This window comes from Cephus cinctus, unplaced genomic scaffold (genome assembly GCF_000341935.2).
Source record: "Cephus cinctus unplaced genomic scaffold, Ccin1 Ccin1_scaffold0008, whole genome shotgun sequence".
NCBI lineage: Eukaryota > Metazoa > Arthropoda > Insecta > Hymenoptera > Cephidae > Cephus > Cephus cinctus.
This window is the reverse complement of record NW_014332759.1, coordinates 294,978-313,757: the sequence shown is the minus strand read 5'-3', so window position 1 is coordinate 313,757 and position 18,780 is coordinate 294,978. Positions and strand designations below refer to the sequence as shown.

The window sequence follows — 18,780 nt, the reverse complement described above, 5'->3', positions numbered from 1 at the left end:
AAAAAAAAAAAAAAAAAAAAAAAAAATACAAAAATAAAAATACCAACTAATCCAACCTTAGAGAGATTTAAAGACATCAGCAGTGTTGCTACTACAGTCCGCACACTAAATGAGTACATTGGAAGCCCCATTAGTGAACTACGTACGAGAGGTAAGGTGAGGGATAATAGCAGCTAATGTGGACTTTGGAGGATTTAAACGCGACCTTCTCTGTCTGAGTTCTGCATAGACCAAGGAAAATGAATAGAAAGAGCTGAAGATCTCAAGTGTTCCTAGTCACCTGCGAGGAATCCTGTTGATAAATTGTAAGAAAGGAAAGCACGCTGACCTCCTTCTCTTGTTCAAAGCACTTGGCACACTAGGGCAAAAGAGAGAGAGAATAGCACGCGTTTCACCGCACGTCTATACTTTGTGGTTCCCTTAGCGCTTTCTTCGGTGCGCACGTAGCGACTCTTGAATATTCAAGCTACGAATATCGTACTCGTTCTATATTTTCATTTTCATTGACCGAATGGCCAAGAAACCTTAGCACCGTATATACAAACTTGGCTGACAAGTCGTACCCGATCGACACGTCAATCGGGTACGTACCACGCGCGAATTTCGACTTTAGCTTCATCGCTCTGCGCGGACTCTTTTTAACGTACGAATAAAGGCAGGACTTTGATAATTGAGAAACATTTTATACGTGGAACGTAAATTAAATGTACCGTATACAACGATCTCGAGCAACAGGATCGGCATACAGAGTATCGCGGCTCGTGCCCGCGCATGCGCAGTCTCCCGAGCGATGTGAAGTAAAGTGAAGGTGCTGATGACGTAAAGGCTCATGTACCGTGAAGTTAGGAAGGGAGACGTGTCAGATTATGTATACCACTGGGAACGACTATAGCATACTATTTGTCACCATGTACCCATTTACCAACCACCATACGTCACAATGCTACACCGTTTATATTGTCAGACATTTTTTTACACTCGTTCTCCTAGATCGCAAGGAGTATGTTATCCAGCATACGGTGCGATGATCGGAGAACATCCTGGACAAAGTACCTACTGAGTTTAACGTTTCGACATAAGAACGTACGGGGGGTACCGATAAACGATTTTCCATTGCACCAGGGTCGCCTCGCACCATCGAAACGAGCGGGCAGTACCGTGCGCACTCCACTTTTACTTCGTTAGAAAAATCTGCCATGTATATCAAGGCCATCGAGTTATCAATTAGAGTCGGCCAGTCGGTCGGTATCCAATATAATGCGATAGAGAAGGACGGCCATCCTGCCGTAGTCCGTCCACAGAGCACACGTGTAACAAGGCTTGACATAATGGTCGAACCCTTCTACGATTTTTTTCAAATGCTCAACGCGAGACTTTCGTCATCTTAGTAATCATAGCTCAATCACCTTTCGTGTAGGAGATTCGAAGAAGAATGAACCAAGGACACGAAGGAGAGTCAGGCAAAGAAGTAATGATCAAAGCTCAATGTCCACCCTCGTCAAATCCTACGACTGTAGTACCGGTCGACGGTACACGAGCCTTGTTCACTGTTACGGGTCTAGTTTGTCGTAGATGCCAAATTACTACATGCCTACGCCACATACGCCACATACGCCACATACGCCTTAACTCCAGCAACCGTCGAGTCCCTGACCCCGTAACCCAAAACACGTTTCGAATACTCTTACTCTTACGCGCATTAATGATCGCTTTCGGCCGTCTTAGTCCACCGATTCCCAAGCCGATCGATCATTTCGCTCGTTCGATCGTTTACCGTTCTATAGATCCTTTGGCTCGCGGCCCGTGTGTGTTCTCTGTTTTTTTTTTCTTCTTCCGATAGTCGATGCAAGACCGTTATCGCTTTTAGCGAGCATCGTGCCTATTACGATGTTAAATACGATTCTAGTCTAATAGAAACATGCTACAGTGGATCATGCGCATCGTACTTGTTTTGTAATTGTGCACGACGTAGCCTGCACGACATAGACTTCTTTGTCGCTTTATGAAATTACGATGGGGTTTTCGCTAAGAATTAATGAAGTTCCTGGTAGTGTGCTCCACGGGAATCGGGACGTATGAAAAACTTGTGCATTATGTATATAACCGTCTGGCATGAAATGGAACGTGTAACCGCAAAATCGATCGTCGCTTATGGCTGTAAGCAACGTTGTGTATACGAAGGAGTTTATGACGTTCGCCCTACAATTTTGTTGCTCTTAACGGTGTGCTTTCGCAATCGACACCGCATTCTTTGGGTATAACCTATAATTTTACTTTACAGACTTCACCGTCATCCATTTTCTTTTGAGGTTTTGCTTACGAGCTATCACTCTTTTACCTGACTCTAGTGCAGATTTTCTCATGGTTCGGTAATGAGGATGCACGTTTCTCACCGAATTTAGGTATTTTTTAAATTGGAATAACTTTTTGTATGTGCGAACTTTGAAGTCCGTCGATTTAACTTTCTTCAGATGTTTTTGCCATTGAATTTGATTTGAGAAAAACTGTTTACAAGTTTTACATAAGGTTTGGACAATTTTTCGGTACGTCAAACTTTCTGAAAATTTGTAAAAAAAAAGTTTTTTTTTCTACTCTCCTACGTAGGCAAAGCATCTTGAATCATGTAACGAAATTTGAGACTTACATCACGTATGTAGATTTACGCGATGATCGTGAAGATTGTGAAATTTCTTCTGAGCGAAGTAATTAATTGGAGAATTTGGTGAAAGGAACTTAAAAAAAATAATAACGTCTACAGTAAATTATTACGTGGCAGAGATAAGAGTGACAGGAAATGTCTATTTGATTATGTTGTCTGATTTGTTGAACTTAGCATTCTCTTCCGTTCTACGAATGTAAAAGTTTCTTATCAGGCAAATGCGAGAATCCGGTCACTCGACTGGTGTAATAATATTGAGGCGGTAGGAGGCAGGAGGCAGGAGGCATATAACTTTATTGTCTCCTTTTCATTACCTTTCCCAAAGAGAATTATTAACGATGCATACTACTCGTACCAGTCGATACAGTCGATTCCCTATGCATCGACCTGTATGACTTTTCCTCTTCGACCCCATTGAGCTTCAGCGTGAATGACATCAAAAAGTTCTTTTCAGCAAAGTTAAGCAGAGACCGATGAGTACGTCAACACGTGTGAAACTATAGAAAAAGAAGGACTGTTAATTGAAGCTTCGTTGTTTAAGATTTTCTAAGATTAAGAACTTTAGATTAGATTTCAATGAAAAAATAGTATACAATCTTTTTGTGACCAAAAAATCGCAGCGACAATCACGAATAGTGAACACTTCGGTATCAATAATTGATTATGATCGATTTGTTTAAATTTATCGTATCTCACAGTGAAACTGCGTTTCGAAAGATTGCTTTCACCGGCGACCTTGAGACAAAGTTATCTGCCCGATAAAGAAGTTGCTTATAATCAAAAGGAAGTCATTAAAAACTTAACTGAACTGGAACCTCCCGTCGCACAAGTTTTCTTACACTTGATGGTCGCCACGATGAGAAGATAAAGTGAGACGATTTAAAAAAAAAAAAAAACGGGAGAATACTCATGTTTCATTAATCCAAACTGTCGTAACCCCATTAGAGTTAGCACTGTGGAATACATATTACATTGATATTTCGAATTCCTATATATTGTGTTAACGTCATTGCTCGTTGGAAGAAATAAAAGAATCTATTAAAACACACGCCGACTGGGGACTCTGGCGAGTTGAACGATTCGCTGGTTCGTAAGATGCGCATGCGCGATAGACTCAGCTGTTGCGCAACATTCCGAAGCGGTTCGAACCTATGCTGCGCGCAGTGTATAGTGTTTAGTCTAGGATGCAACTATGCAACTGCATTCAGATGCAGCCACAAACACAGCCATAGTTCAATCGTCGCGTTCAGTCCTAATGATATATGGATTACATCTCTTGTGTGTATCACATACGTCGCTCTCGCAAAGAATGGCATGATATTTAAAATGGTTATCTCGCGACACGCCATTTGAAAAAATACAGTTTTACAATAAAGTATATATGTATATACTATGTATATACCTTTTCTAAATATATTTAATTTTTTTTTTTTTTTTTTTTTTTAAATGGCTGCTATCACAAGGCGAGAGAACTGTACAATTTTATACAGTTTCCGGTCAAAATAAAGAGTTCCGCAGGCAACATTTTTTGGGTGCGAGGACTGCTTGGAATGTTTAGGTGAAATTGCTCGGGCACTGCGATGACAATCTGTCTATGGCGTGACGAAAATCTCTGCCGATACTAAAGGGGACTAGGTGCTTTATCTTGACACAGATAAGGAAGATGTGATATACTTTTTCTATTGCGTACGTACGTTATGCTATTGGATAATTCTATGACAGCGATCGCCTTTATGTAAATATTAGAAATGAAAGTCATCTGGGGCACATGGCAAATCGATCGTACAATCTCGGCTGTTACTTTTTATTCGGAGTATTTCACTAGACGTTTCTCAAGAGTCGAGTGGGAGACGCTGAAAGTTTTATTCTCGTAAGATTCTCGATTATTACGTATATTAATAGTGAATGATAATTTTTATTTTTTATTTTTATCATCGTGCACTTGCTCACGCCCAATAAGCGCACTGTCAATTTTATTGGCTCCAGGTTGTTTTACGTGATATGAAAATTATTTGCATTTGAAAAAGTTAGTGGTATTTTTGAAAAACAAAGAAATGACAATCGGGTAGATAATTTTATTGGCAATTCACTTTTTTAAGGACTCTAACCATTTTTTTTTCTGTTTTTCTTTCTCTGTACAAAAGTTTCTACAGAGCTTTCATATGAGATACATATTTTATACATATACATATGTATATGAGATATATTTTTTAATTTACTCCACCTGTATTACATTTTCGTGGGCGTATTGGATGTATTGATAACAGCTTGGTTTTTTACATTTTACATTTTTTCCATTTTATGAATGTCACAGGTTTGGCGTACTTTTCGATATTGTTATCAGGCGTCTCTGCGAGGCCTGTTTACGAGTTTTGTATAGAGATAGTCTAGGACCCGGGCGTAAAGTATCAAATAAGTAAGAACTGACTTTTTTTTTCCAATAAAAAAATCGTTATTAGGTACCCATATGAACGAAAAGTCACAAGAAATGATGAAAATGTACGAATTACGAGGAAAGGGAGAAGGTCGACCAATACAAATATAGGCTGGATAAGAGAGGTTTTCCTATGCATGACAAACAGTAAGTAAATAGGGAGTAAACAACGAAGGACTATTACTCATTCCTCGTATAGTCGTCACACTGACACATGTTTTACAAACTGCACATACAACACATACCTGCTTATTTGCCTCAGACATATTTTGCTAGAAGTTAACAATAAACGAATAAACAACAAAATCTAGGACACCAATTTTATTAGTTTTCGAAATTTCCGCCCATCACAATGTGACAAAATCCAAAAAATTCCCATTCACTTATTATCAAGTTAGGCGTCTTATCTAAGCACATAACGATGATCCATAAGTAGATCGATTAATTTTCCATTGTTGTTCACGATGATTTCATAAAAAACGAAAAGTAGGTTAAAGATATTTAATCATTCAATTTATATACAAAGTCATTACTCCGCTATCTCCTCCATATAGAAATCAAAGTGGCTCTTAACAGTGTAACATTTTTTAAACAAAAATACAAAAAATTTGTCTTATGAGTAACAAGACCTCCTAAATAATATATCAAAATAAGAAAAAACAAAATTTCATAAGACGTCCAAACAGTTTTGGATATTAATTAGATAGAGTATATAATTTCTACTCTCATTCCATGTTCCTCTCTAAAATAAAAAGATTAATTATCGCGCAAACAGAAGTTACATGTATTCTCCTACTAGGTATAAAAAATTATCAAAAATATTATTGTCACGAAGTAAGAAACTTTCACGCTGATTAAAATTTTCGGTACTGTCGTCAACCGACCTCTAAGAGATATCATCGCCTGATGAAAATCTCGAAATTACCCTGAATCAAATATAATCTGTATGTGACACACGTGTATGATCACACTTGCCTCGCAATTGGTATTTCGCATTTGAATCAAAGATCTCAGCCGGTCGATAGTAGCCGGTCATGATTGATCGCATTCTCGAATGTGACGCAACCAATGCGTATCGCAAAATAGAGTCGCCAGATAACGAACAGTCCTTGTGGTATCTACGACATTAAAAAATTGTAGGCGAATACATAGGGAGGTAACGGCTGTTTCATTAAGTACCGATAATCGGTAATAAGTGTGTAAAAATTTTGGCAGGAACACAACAATCACGTGCAAAGTTGTAACAAATTTCTTATCGGTCGATACTATCAGTGCAACCCGTGTTTTTTAAACGGTGTTACATATCCCACGACCGATAATATATCGGTATCCTATATCCTCCGGAGTGGTTATATCAAATCAAAATTGTACACACTTAAGATAATTGCTAACTGAAAAAAAATAACTATCGAGGCAAACAGATATTACGTGAAGCAAGAAGCACCTATCGTGTGATTCTGTTTTATGAATTGGGCACTGCAAAAAAAATTAATTTCGCAAATTTCGTTCAACCGCAGTGTTAGAATTTTGTAAATTTTATATTATTTCCTTGGTATCTTCGTAAAAAACGTCAATCCAATTGATTAACTCAGAATTTTGAATAGTATACACGACACAAGATTTTAGTATTTTGCTACTTGCGCTATTTCAGAACCGGAAATATTGACAAAGTCACTTACAACCGGAACTTAATTTCGCGTGTAAACTTCAAGTCGGTCAGATCAGCTGTTCGTCTGAAATTTTTCATACGGACTGTTTTAGGCATGCATACCATCCAGACAGATAATTTTTTAGCGACGGCAAATGCATAAGGCATTCCCGGTACCTTGATACCGTAATCGATCCGAATACCATACTTGGTCCTGCCTAAAAAGTGATACGTACATAAATTACTTTCATTAATACTTTGAGACTCCATTATACTATCAGCAAATCTTATTAACCATCATAAAAACTAATTCAGTAGACGTTATTAACAAACTGGAGCAATCTACTAATTACTTAAGGTTTTATACCTCCGTGAGAGACTATCTCATGATTAAGAAATGAATGGAAAGAATGTGTTTAAAAATAGTTTAAGTCAATGTTTTCATAGTTTTTATATGTATTCTTCAGTTCACTTTTTAGAAGACACCGACTCTTCGGGTTCGCTGAACACGGCAATTAGGTACCGTGAAATTCCGAAGATTTCGTTGTTGCGGACATTATACTGAATCGCAACAGTCAATAAAGATATATACGACTTCCTTTCTCGCTTCGTCAAACACATCGATCTTAGTATCGTCGCGTTCTTTGCTACCGTGAAAAATAAGAGCATTGTATGTTACGATCGGTATAGGTTGACCTTCATAGCCGGATAGCCGTTCTTGACCGGTTAGACCAAGCATAGCGAGCGTTGCTAACATACGCAAACGAGTTGGTTCAGTTAGTCAACAGTTGCCCATACGTAGTGACTGTGAAAACCATTGGTAAATTATCATTATTTTTATTTATTTCTCTGCTTGGCGTCCGGCTACTCATTGGGATCTCATTAGAGTGTTTATCTTCAGTTTCTTATTTCCTTTATTATTACCAAACCAGAATCACTTCACTATACAATTTATCTTTTACGCTAAAATAGATCTTTAATCTCTGTCCTTATCCTCCTTATCTTCCTAGTATCTCTCCATTTCAATGTCTCCTTTCTCATTAATATATTATTTCCAATTGATAGCTAGATCCGTTTGTCCTATTTGGTACCATTGTCTTTTTTCTCAATCATAATACACAATTTTATTTTTTTATCCAATTCCTTTTCGTTTCCATTTCTTATGATTTTCCATATTCTTAAATCTTTTCCTCATTTCATTAAATTTCTTTATTTTCTTTCTTCGAACACTTTATTTTGGCGATTTCTCATCTTTTATTTTCATACATATAATATATTTTTATATTTTTTGTATACACTTGTTTCGTGTTTTTTTTTTTGAGATATTCATAGTATGATACATTTCTAGATTTACGTTGCCTGTAATGAATAGCCTGTTATAAATAGTTATATCAGCATCTGTCAGAGACAAGAGACGATAGAAGGGAGAGGAAGTGAATAGATACGAGGAGAATTAGATTACAGAAAATGCTGCTTTCGCTATTAACATGGTGTTAATAGCGATTACACTGTACGTAAACACTGTACGATGTCCTTACTGATATCACAGCCCTTGTCGCGATTGCTTTAGCATTTGACCCTCTTATGCAACATTATATTCTAATTACTTTTCCTGACCTCCAGTTTCTCATTTTCTTCATGAATATTGAGTGTAACTATTTTGAAAAGAAATTCGCGTTTTTAGGTAATTTACAGAACTTTTACAGAATCAGTCTCCAAAACAGATTGCTTTATCGACTGCATTTTTTCTTTTCAAAATAATAAAGGCACATTGTTATTATAAGAAACATATGTTCTTATCTGAAGCTTGGACATGGAGACTTTCTTATATGCACGTGTACGTGGACACTGAACGGACACGGAATACAAATATTTTTGTAAATTACATCCGTTTTGAAAACACGGCATTGTATTCGATAAAAATATTTTCGTGCGATAATAGCCTTCGCGTGTATGTGTGATAAGGACTTGAAATTATTGATGAGTATTTTATATAATTATTCAGGTACCTATATGTGTGATTATCAGACTTTTTTCTTACAAACATAAATTGAACGTATCGAAAGAAAAGTGTTTTTTTTTTTTCGAAACCAGTCAACAAAATTACTATAATACGTTTTTGTTCACTGACCCCAATTCGGTAATGATATCACGCGACTAGAACCTTGGTATTCTAAATTTATAACGAATTCTTATGTCATAAGAATTGTGATGACATTTATTTACGTCCAAAGTCGTGAACAAGTCCTAAAAGTAATGTTACAAAACCACCAGCATATCTATGGACGTTGGATCTCAGTGAAACAGATTGTTTCCTTCGGTTTTGTATTTCACATCGAAATACTTGGTTTATCCCACCCCAGAAACTGCTTTTTTAAGGAAGTCAAAAAAAAGGGATCTATAAAAAAAAGTAGACAATAAGTTACCAGTGTCGTGGCCAATTTTCGTGGACGAGACAGATTGTTGAGTTCAGGTGTCGAAGAACGAAAAAACATTTTCAAGAGAAGGAACACGTGTCATTGCAGGGTGCTTTAGTATGGCGACTATATGAACAGGTACTACTTTAGTCAAGACTATAGAAGAATGTCTGTGGTTACGAAAGCATATTGTGACATCGTTTGATATTCATGGAGAACATTTATTTACGAATGGGAATTTAGCTACGAGCAGGAGGAACCAAAAAAATGTGTTATATCAAACAGAAAAATTTTCACAAAATTCCTTTGCGTTCCGGTATGCCGATAATGATAATTGAGTTATAAAATAAGTACAGTCACTTTACACCGTTATTACTACTATCATTATTGGGGGTATTTTTTTCCGTTTAAATCCATTTCATTGTAACGCATTGAAAAACTGTACTGATGGATCTTAAGAAAGCTACGAGAGTTATGCTTTGCTGTATGCATTAATGGGTGAGAGTAGGTATTAGATATGTAGTGAGGTATCGCGTCGAGATATACGAATAACGAGCGAATATTACGAATAAGAATCTTTACTGTCGTCACTTATCAAGTACGTTTTTGAAACGAAAGCAACACAGAAATAAAAAGGAATGTACTAAACAAGAGCACGTACTGCTTATTTAAGAACTAGATAAAATTAATCTTGAAATTTTGTTTTTTCAAAGTTTCTAAAATATAAACTAGATTTCATTAGCACAATACGAATAAAGCTTACAAACCTAGAGTTTGGGTATACTGAGAAGTATAACGGGATCTTCAAATTTTTATTTTAGGCAATATCTTTTTTTTGTTTTTTTAATATTTCAGTAATAATGACGATCTATTTATGCTGCTACTTCGGTACAATGTTGAAGTAAAACTGATAAAAATAACGAGCGATAACGAAAAAAAAAGAAAGAAATAAGATCAAAGGTAGCAGAAAATTTATTAATATTAATTTTATTATCGCGGTTATCATTGATGTCCATTAAAGGCCCGATTCGTACGAGCAAGCGGTTTCGCGTTTTCCTGCTGTCGAATAAAGGCGCAACACATTCTTGACGCTTCTCGTGTATATAACCGCGTTACTATTTTTATCCGTGATACGTCACATGGGGAGTTTGAGACGCATCCAAAATTTTCTCGGCGCCTCACCAAAAATCTTCTAGCCGGCGCATCTCTCGCACGTGGTAGTACCGTTTCGAGATCGTTCGCCCCCTTCACGTGAGTCACACATGCGTATTCGAACTTATACGATTTTTATTGCTTCCTCGCCAATAATCATTAAATCATTGAATTAATGAGTTACAACACGTAACTCGTGTAATCACACGAGTGTGATTTAGCGATTTAGTGATTTAGACACGAGCATATTTCTAAATGTGCAACAAAATCGATGGGCTTAATAAAATGAAATTTGTAGAGCCAGTTCTATTTCCAGGATTCATGAAAACTGAAATAATTTATTGATTTTTATTATACCTATATCGATTTCATTACTTCGAACTGAATTTCAACGAATTTTCTACGAACAAATAACAAAATAACATGAATCCTTAAAAAAAAAAAATTAAAAAATAATTTGAAAAAAAAAGTTAATTTTATCAAATTCTATTTTATACGATCTAAGGAAAAAATGTTTTTGAAATTCTCTATTAAATTCTTATTGACAAAGATAGCTTCATTGACATATTGAATGAGATGTAGAAGCCAGGCGGAGTTAGCAAAGCTAAATGAAGCATAGATATGGGTGGGGATAAACTTTGATAACAGAGTGACGTAATGAGCTTGATATTCCGTGAATGAACGCGTGGCTTGTTACTTTTCGCGATAGCGTCTGCGTCAGAGGCCATGAATTAATCCTGGACAAAAAATTCCAACGTGCTTAACGCTAAATCGATGTAACAGCAAACTCGTTACCGGAAGACGCAGGAAGGGGAAACCGATCTGCATTCCTTCTTACGCGCACGAAATTTTCTTTTTATTTAAAATTATACACAGAGCAAAAATGCTAATCAGTAATCAAACTTATATTTCGTACAGGTATAACACTATGTACCGTACGGACGAAAATAATTTATACATGCACAGTACGTTACTGTTATCTAATAAATATGAGGGTAGTACAATATCGTATTCCAAGCTAGGTAAATTGGACCAGGTCGACGTTCGGACCAATCTGGATCAATTTGTTACTGTAATCCTTCCTATATAAGTATTGACCCATACTATGATATCTTTAAAATAAAATTTTCCCAAGTAAAACGTTGTTTACTAAAAAGACTTAGTTTTGTGCATCAGAAAAGTTCTTATCCTTAAACTGGCAATCTATACAATTGTCATAACGATTGACCGTGAATGATCGAACGGATTATATTTTCAAGGTAAATCAATAGCAATTTTTCATCGACGTCAATATTTTACTTTGTATCTTCAAAATCATTATTTTTTACTTAACAAATTATCAGCGTCGCTCTGCTTGGCAACAGGTTATCGTATAATCGAAAACCGTCATATCTATTTGTCATTGCGATAATTACTACCAACCGTGTTCTTCAATGCATTTCGATAAGAAGTACATAATCACGTTAATAACGAGATGCATCCTAGATTATGATACGAATAGTAGCACGAATGAATGGTTATATAACTGATGATAAATTATTATATCGTCTGTTGGCATAATTATTATAACTGTATATACGTGACACGTGAGTAAATATACGTCACGACGATAGTCCGGTATCCGGTATTGTCGTCCGGTATTATATTATCGTGAATGTATTGCGAGTCTACGCAAACGTAAATCAGCGTAATCCTACCTTGTCGTTCCGAGACGATTAATTTAAATCACAGCAAGTATATATGTATATTTGCAGGGAAATAAAAAATATAGTTTAGAGGAACAGCAGGATTTCTTCGGCACTCTTTCCGACATGCGTAACAATATCAAATTGCTATTCGTCGTTTCGCCTTTATACTTCTACTTGACGTCACAAAGATATGCGTTTTTTTGGCGATACGCTGATTGTGGGCCTCAAGCTAAAAATGTTTGAAGGATAAAACACGTGGTTGGAAATTTGCGCAATTTTACGTAAGGGTCAAGGCCACGGTTCCGACGTTCCGACCACCGCTCTAATTTATAACTATGCATTTCTACGTTAGTGGTATAATGAGTTTGTAGCTTTTAAAGTAAGGTACATGGACACGATACAGACACGTAGGATAAATGTATCATTTTTGGTCACCGTACGTGATCATTAAATTGATCGATTCGTCACTCTATTAATTATGTATAAATGACGTCAATGGGCGCGTACGAGAAAAAGCTGTTTAAATGAGCACAAATGAATTTTTGGAAAAATGAAGTATTGAACAATTTCTTTGTGGTATATTTTTGTAATTGAATGGACAATTTAATCGATTGAACCAGAAATTAATAGCTTTGACGGGTGCGACCGAAATTGGTACATTTTTGATAAAAAAAAAAAAAAAAAAATTTGGTAAATGTATACTGGAAAAAATCGTGTTAATATAAAACAACAAGAAGTAGAGAAATCGAATAAAATGTTTGTTCTCGGAGAGTAATAAAATAAATTTAAAAAAAATATATAATCCATGAATTCGATAATGAAATGAATTATACTATTCCCAAAAATCATAATGTAACGTTAAATCACATTAGTACAATGATATAACCGTGTTTCTTTAATAATTTTATATTCGCGTAAAAGAATCGCATAGAAAGATTTACATAAGATTATCAAGCATATTGAATTCTTTCGAACGTAGCGAAGTCCAGTGCCCGGTGGCCTTGGTTAGGTGGTCACGGATCAATAATATCTCTTAAATAATTGGCGAGTAGTTTCACAATAGCCCATTTAGTTATTGTTATTCTCTGAATCTTTAATTCGCAGGAGGTCGCTCCGCGGTAACCGTCCTGGAAGACGATCGACTTTTGAACGTCGAGAAACAGAACAGAACAGTTCGCTGTTCGTTTATCGCTATCACAGGATAACACCTATATTCACTCCTTTAATAGCTTAGTGTCTATATACATTTATGTTACGCTATAAATGCTGCGCCATGCCTGTATCCTATTATGCATGGTGTAAGATTCACGCATATATGCTATATGCTTGGTGCGAGTGGCGAGGTATTCAAGAGCATTAGATGCTTTTGGAATATCATGCTGGGTATACGGTGGGTATATGGTAAGTATATGGTGGGTATATGGCGTGATATGGTGAAGTATAGCCCAATATAACAGAGTATGGCTTACCCAGTACTCGAGCAATAATTACTGAGCTGTCGGTAATGTTGCAGCTTTGCGTAATACTTGAGCGGAAATGGATTATCGGCAATCAGGAATCAGGGCATCGTTAATTCTAGCGCGTCCGGATGTAGACGTCATTCAAGGAAAGAATGAACATCAATTTTCAATTATGTCGTGCATTGATAACATATGACTTTTAGCACTAGTACATTTTTCAATATTCATATCATTAATGTAAGTTCATAGATGCAGTATTTCTTGATTTTTTATTGATAAGATAATATATAATATTATCATATTGATACGATTTTTCTAAATCGATATGTTTTGGTCAATTCACTCAATTTAAAATGCCCGGAAGTGTCCTAATAAATCCGTTTAAAATTTTCGTTTATCATATACGATGTCAATTGATTGAAAAAAAGTTCGTATTCTCAGACGGAGTAACGTGATAAGAAAAGAATATTCACAGAAAGAGACTCGCAAGAAATGCTCGATCTCTCGTAATAACGAGTGTACAGTCGCGTCGACTTACGTTCCTAAAGTACGTACGACGTTATCGCCACGTCTTAGAAGCCTAACATAAATGGTAACAAACGTACGAGAGGTCGATCGAAACAAGGAAAAAAAAAAAAAAAAAAAATTTTAAAAAAAAAAAAAAAAAAAAAAAAAAAAAAACTTACAAAATTCGATGTCTGAGATGGTCCCTCCAATTAAGTCATTTTATTCTTCACGCATTTATCTACGAGTTTCATCGACATCCAGCGCTACCACGAGCTTACCTGAAAGTAAATTAAAGAACGATTAGCGTCAATGTGTAATCTGGCACTTGGCCCTCTGTAAGAGCATAAAACCAAACAAGGAAGAAGAAGAAGAAAAACTGTAATCGGTGTCTTCGATAGTTTGCAAAATACCTCAAATTTTATTTGCACTAGTGAAAATGGCTCTTCATGAAAAAGTATCGAAGGGGGTCGAAAATGACGTTTGACATTCTCGCGTTAATATGAAACTTCTTAAACTCCCCTATATCCTAACGTCCAGTATTTCCCTACGATTATTTCACAACCGTATTAATTAACTGCGTCGCGACGGCGCCAGAGCCTTGTGAATTTTTGTTGAATAATTCACAAAGTCTCGATCGAGCAACCAGTGACTGCCTTATCGTGTTGCGATATCCCGGTCGATCGACCATTTCCCGTATCCCTCAGGACTGTATAATTCGAGCCAGTGGCTTATTTAATTCGCCAAGTTCCGTAACTCGTTATAAGTTTAACACGCGGCTACATAGGTCCAACGTAAACCAAAGGAGTTCACGCAGAGGCTCGACGAAGTATTTCTTAATTAATTTCTTTTTTTAATCAATCTTCAATTATCACTCAAAAAACCCATTTTAAGAAACTTCAAAGTAAAGGTAACCAGAAAGAGGTTAAGCAAGTCCATCAACGCTGCAATGACGTTTTAATTTCGACTCACCTCTTATATAATAATTGTCCAAAAAAACATTTAAATAAATAACGAAAATGTTATTCCTTCGAAAACGATAACGTGTCTACCATACATTAATGTACCTACACCACGTGCGACGGTATCGAATAAAACAAATGTCTTGTCGAAAGTATATATATATATATATACATAAACCGTATCTAATATTCCTAAACTTAACGAGGCATTTCAATCGAAAGGTGATTAAAGCCCCCGTTCAGGAGAATTTAATTCGGCGACGATTTCGATTGCTTAACGAGTCGTGCGAACGGGCAAACGAGATACCTCCCGCTAATAGTATTAGATACAGTGTATCGATTATAGTAATTGGCCCAGCGATTGAGTTTCCCCGTGGATAATCAAACTATCGGTTAAATATAAGAGAATGCTACGAGCATTCGTGTCGCCATAAGAAACTATGAATATCAGCCACTCGTCTATGCTGCTTAGATAAATACTGCTGTAATTTCAAGAGCGACCGGTGTGTCATAATTTATAAGAGCGGCAGTTCGCTACTGGTGCATTAGGCCGCTATCAGAACTCCCAGACAGATCGAATGTCGTTCGCTAAAAGGATACTATTTTTTTGTCCCCTTCTTTTAAATTCCGTAACCGCATACCAGACTAATCTACTCAACAGGAAAGAGATAGCAGCAGCAGCAGCCCTTATCCTTGGTAACGAAACACCACTATTTGTCGAACGGAAGAACTGCGACGGGTTAAATGAAATGACGATTTCTTCATTCTCAGTCCTAATGCTGTATACACAGGCTACTGGGCGTCGACGTAGCTGCTACGAAGCGTCGAGTAGGTCGCCGACGTCTGAATAAGCCTTTATTATATAATTGAAGTGTTTGACGGGTCTAATAACGGTGTCGGACGGCAGTCAAGAATCGCGTCGCGTCGTTCCGATGAGAACGATGCCGTCGACCTCTTGCGTCACTGTTTACGTACAGCGCCGTCGCGACGTACTCGGCGACCGTTGTTCGCGCACGCGAAAGTTCATCCTGATCGGCTGACGTAGAAGCGAGATGGGGCAAAGGAGAATTGGGTGAGAATGTGAAACATACGGAGACAGAGAGAAAGAGAGAGAGGGAAGAGCCTATGTAGGTCATACGGTTGCCTAGCAACAGGCACTAAGCTTGTCCCACGTGTCTTCTGTAACGAACTACGTTATGCCTTGTATTTCGTATTTATGTGTGTACAGGACGTGTCAAAATTTATCCACACGGATTTTATAGTAATATCTTTGAGATTTAGGGGGGGCACAAATTTCATCCGGCAATTAATTTTTGAGGTACAAATGTTTTGTGTTGTAAATTTTAAGGTAGCCAGCGGTAGCTGCCGGCGACGGGACGCTGTTGTTGACTCTGGATTTAGGGATAAGATTGGCTGATGGTGTGACTGAGTTTGGCCCATGTGGCAAATAAATTTTCTAATGGATTACTGTACGTAGGTACAAACTTCGGTTACACATATATGGATCTCGTAATGACATGGAAAGTTGTTCGGGTCATCTACTAACAATTTTATTTCCAGCTGCACTTGGGCCTCGCTTTATCCGCGCCAGCCGCACACGTTTAGAAAAATATTTACTGGCGACACATAACCTCATAATTATTAATTCAACAGTTCCCAAAATTGCACGTAAATACGATGATTTTCAAGTGGCGACCGCAGATGAATTACGATGACAAGATAAATATTTTCAAGAAATTTTGAGTTCAAAATACTCTACTGACTTAGGACCCACAAGTCTTGCAGCATACGGTGTCGTATATTCGTAATTTTCTAAAAATTTACGTCATACTAATTAACATTGTGCAATCGTCTATTTCAGTAAATATGATCAACCTGTAATTTTGCGACTGGTAATGAAATCACGTATTGATACAAAAATCAAGGTCAGAGTGGGATCCAATATTTATTGGAATTTCCAATATTTATCAAAAATATTTTTTAAAGATGTTGGGCAATATAAAATCGAGCGGACAGTAAAGCATGCATCAATAAATTGAATCTCGATATTTTCTTACAACCGTTTTCGAAAATCTTAAAAAAAAATGTCAAGAGAGCTAAAAGAATTCGTGTATTACGAATATCAGCTGTTAATTTACTCGTGCAAACTGAGGCTCTTGTCGCGTAATATTGTCTTGTGGTTTGAAGGGAATATTAATAAACGACGAAAGTGGTGCCAGTAAAGTAGCGTGACGAAAATACAAGAGCGTATATTATATATACAGTGGGACGTGGCTATAAAAAATATAAAATTTCCTGAAATTATTTATCATATCAAATAATTTCAAAACTTGAGATACTCATTAAAATTCGGAATACCGGGTAAGTGAATAAAATTTATTTATCGTTTACTCTTTTCTTCCCTATCAGCACGTCACATAAATTTATTTTATAAATAATTGAATATATACGTTGTCCTATATATTTTATCCCATTGTGCATACCAGGTTTGCCCTGTCACGGGGTTTTCCCCTTAGACGTCTACGTATATCTATAAGTGGAAAAACCCAGCATTAGATATTAAGTCATAGAAAGTATCGAGTATTTGCATACTTATGGTATTGTATTTTTTTTTCACAAAACTATATCTGAAAATAATATTTTTTTGCGATACGATAAGTTCAGTACAAAAAAAAAAAAACTATAAACGCTAATTATCTCTCAGTGATTAAAAGTGCTGTCTCGTCTATGCGTTGGAATATCGTGTAAGATACGCACTCAATATAATTGGCAGTTAAGCATTCCGTACATTCATCATAATTACAAAACTTTACAAATGCAATCTGTCGGACTTGACCCCCTTGTATCTTCAGTGTGCAAAAATTATGCGAGTTTCAACGTAACTTGGCAGCTATTCTATCCAGGGTATCACGATCTACCTTGGTCTCAAAATCGTCTCGCGCAATATGTTATACATGATATATCAATCAGAATGATAAATAAATAAATAACAAATGTAACAAAGGAGATATTACTAAGATTTGTAATTCTCGTCGTAAACTTCAACTTGTCAAATTTTTATTTATTTTTTTCCATCATCTTGACTTTCTTCTCGAGTGATACTGCAGTCGTGAAATCTAATGGAATTTGTCTGCTGGTAAACGCGATGCTCGTTGGCATGCGGCCACGACCTTTAAGCGAATAAACATACGCGACGAAAGCTGAGCAATGCGGCACGATTGGCTGCCTGTCACAAGAGATTTTGTGAGCCTTCTGTTATACGAATTTTTTAATTGATCAATATACATAGATTAGAAGGAATTAGTTATATATTTTTATTTTATCACAAGGGACACATTGTATTCTTATGTAAATAAAATATATTTTTGTAAGATCAGTAATAATCTTATATTACATGTATTTAATGTATATGATGAAATTCGATAAATTTTGAGAAATTCCAGCATTCATTTTTGGAATACCCTGATTCTTTAATTGCATAATTTTATAAGACAGTACGAAGGACTGACGAGCTGACACGAATGCGCGGGCATTACGTTTTAACAAGAAGGGCAATCGCCATGTCGACTAATTAGGTCACATACGTCTCGGGATTCTCAGAGACAGAAAAAAGCGATCGTTCAAGTGTAAAATAAGTCGATATAAATATTTTCCATGCGTAGATACATAAAATAAATGTACGTACATGTCTGTAGGTGACGGCATGTTCCAATGGGCACTATGCGGGAACGCGTGAGTGCGTAAGTACGAATTGCGATGAGTAATAAAACGGCAAGATAAGAAAATATTCAATAGCAATAAGATTGTTTAAGACCGAGAAGCAAAAGATTGGAAAAAATGTACAAAAACAAGAATA

General features: G+C 36.5%; 2 protein-coding genes across 3 annotated transcripts in view; both read right to left on the bottom strand.

Annotated features, from left to right (window-relative positions):
• The window catches only part of LOC107270101 (putative nucleotidyltransferase FAM46C), a 69,848-nt gene that overhangs the window by 28,173 nt on the left and 22,895 nt on the right, over window positions 1-18,780 (bottom strand). The window lies entirely within an intron of this gene.
• Window positions 4,960-18,733, bottom strand: LOC112495200. 2 transcript variants are annotated; one of them, XM_025090856.1, is made up of 3 exons: window positions 6,773-7,079; window positions 6,069-6,211; window positions 4,960-5,565 (listed from the first exon to the last, which is right to left on the bottom strand). In XM_025090856.1, exons 1-3 carry the CDS (start codon window positions 7,009-7,011, stop codon window positions 5,501-5,503), a joined length of 447 nt encoding a protein of 148 aa, XP_024946624.1. In that variant the 5' UTR covers window positions 7,012-7,079; the 3' UTR covers window positions 4,960-5,500. The 2 variants fall into 2 exon arrangements, 1 of the variants encoding a protein (XP_024946624.1); XR_003061557.1 differs by lacking the exons at window positions 4,960-5,565; window positions 6,773-7,079 and adding exons at window positions 14,145-14,243; window positions 18,610-18,733 and having other exon boundaries at window positions 6,122-6,211.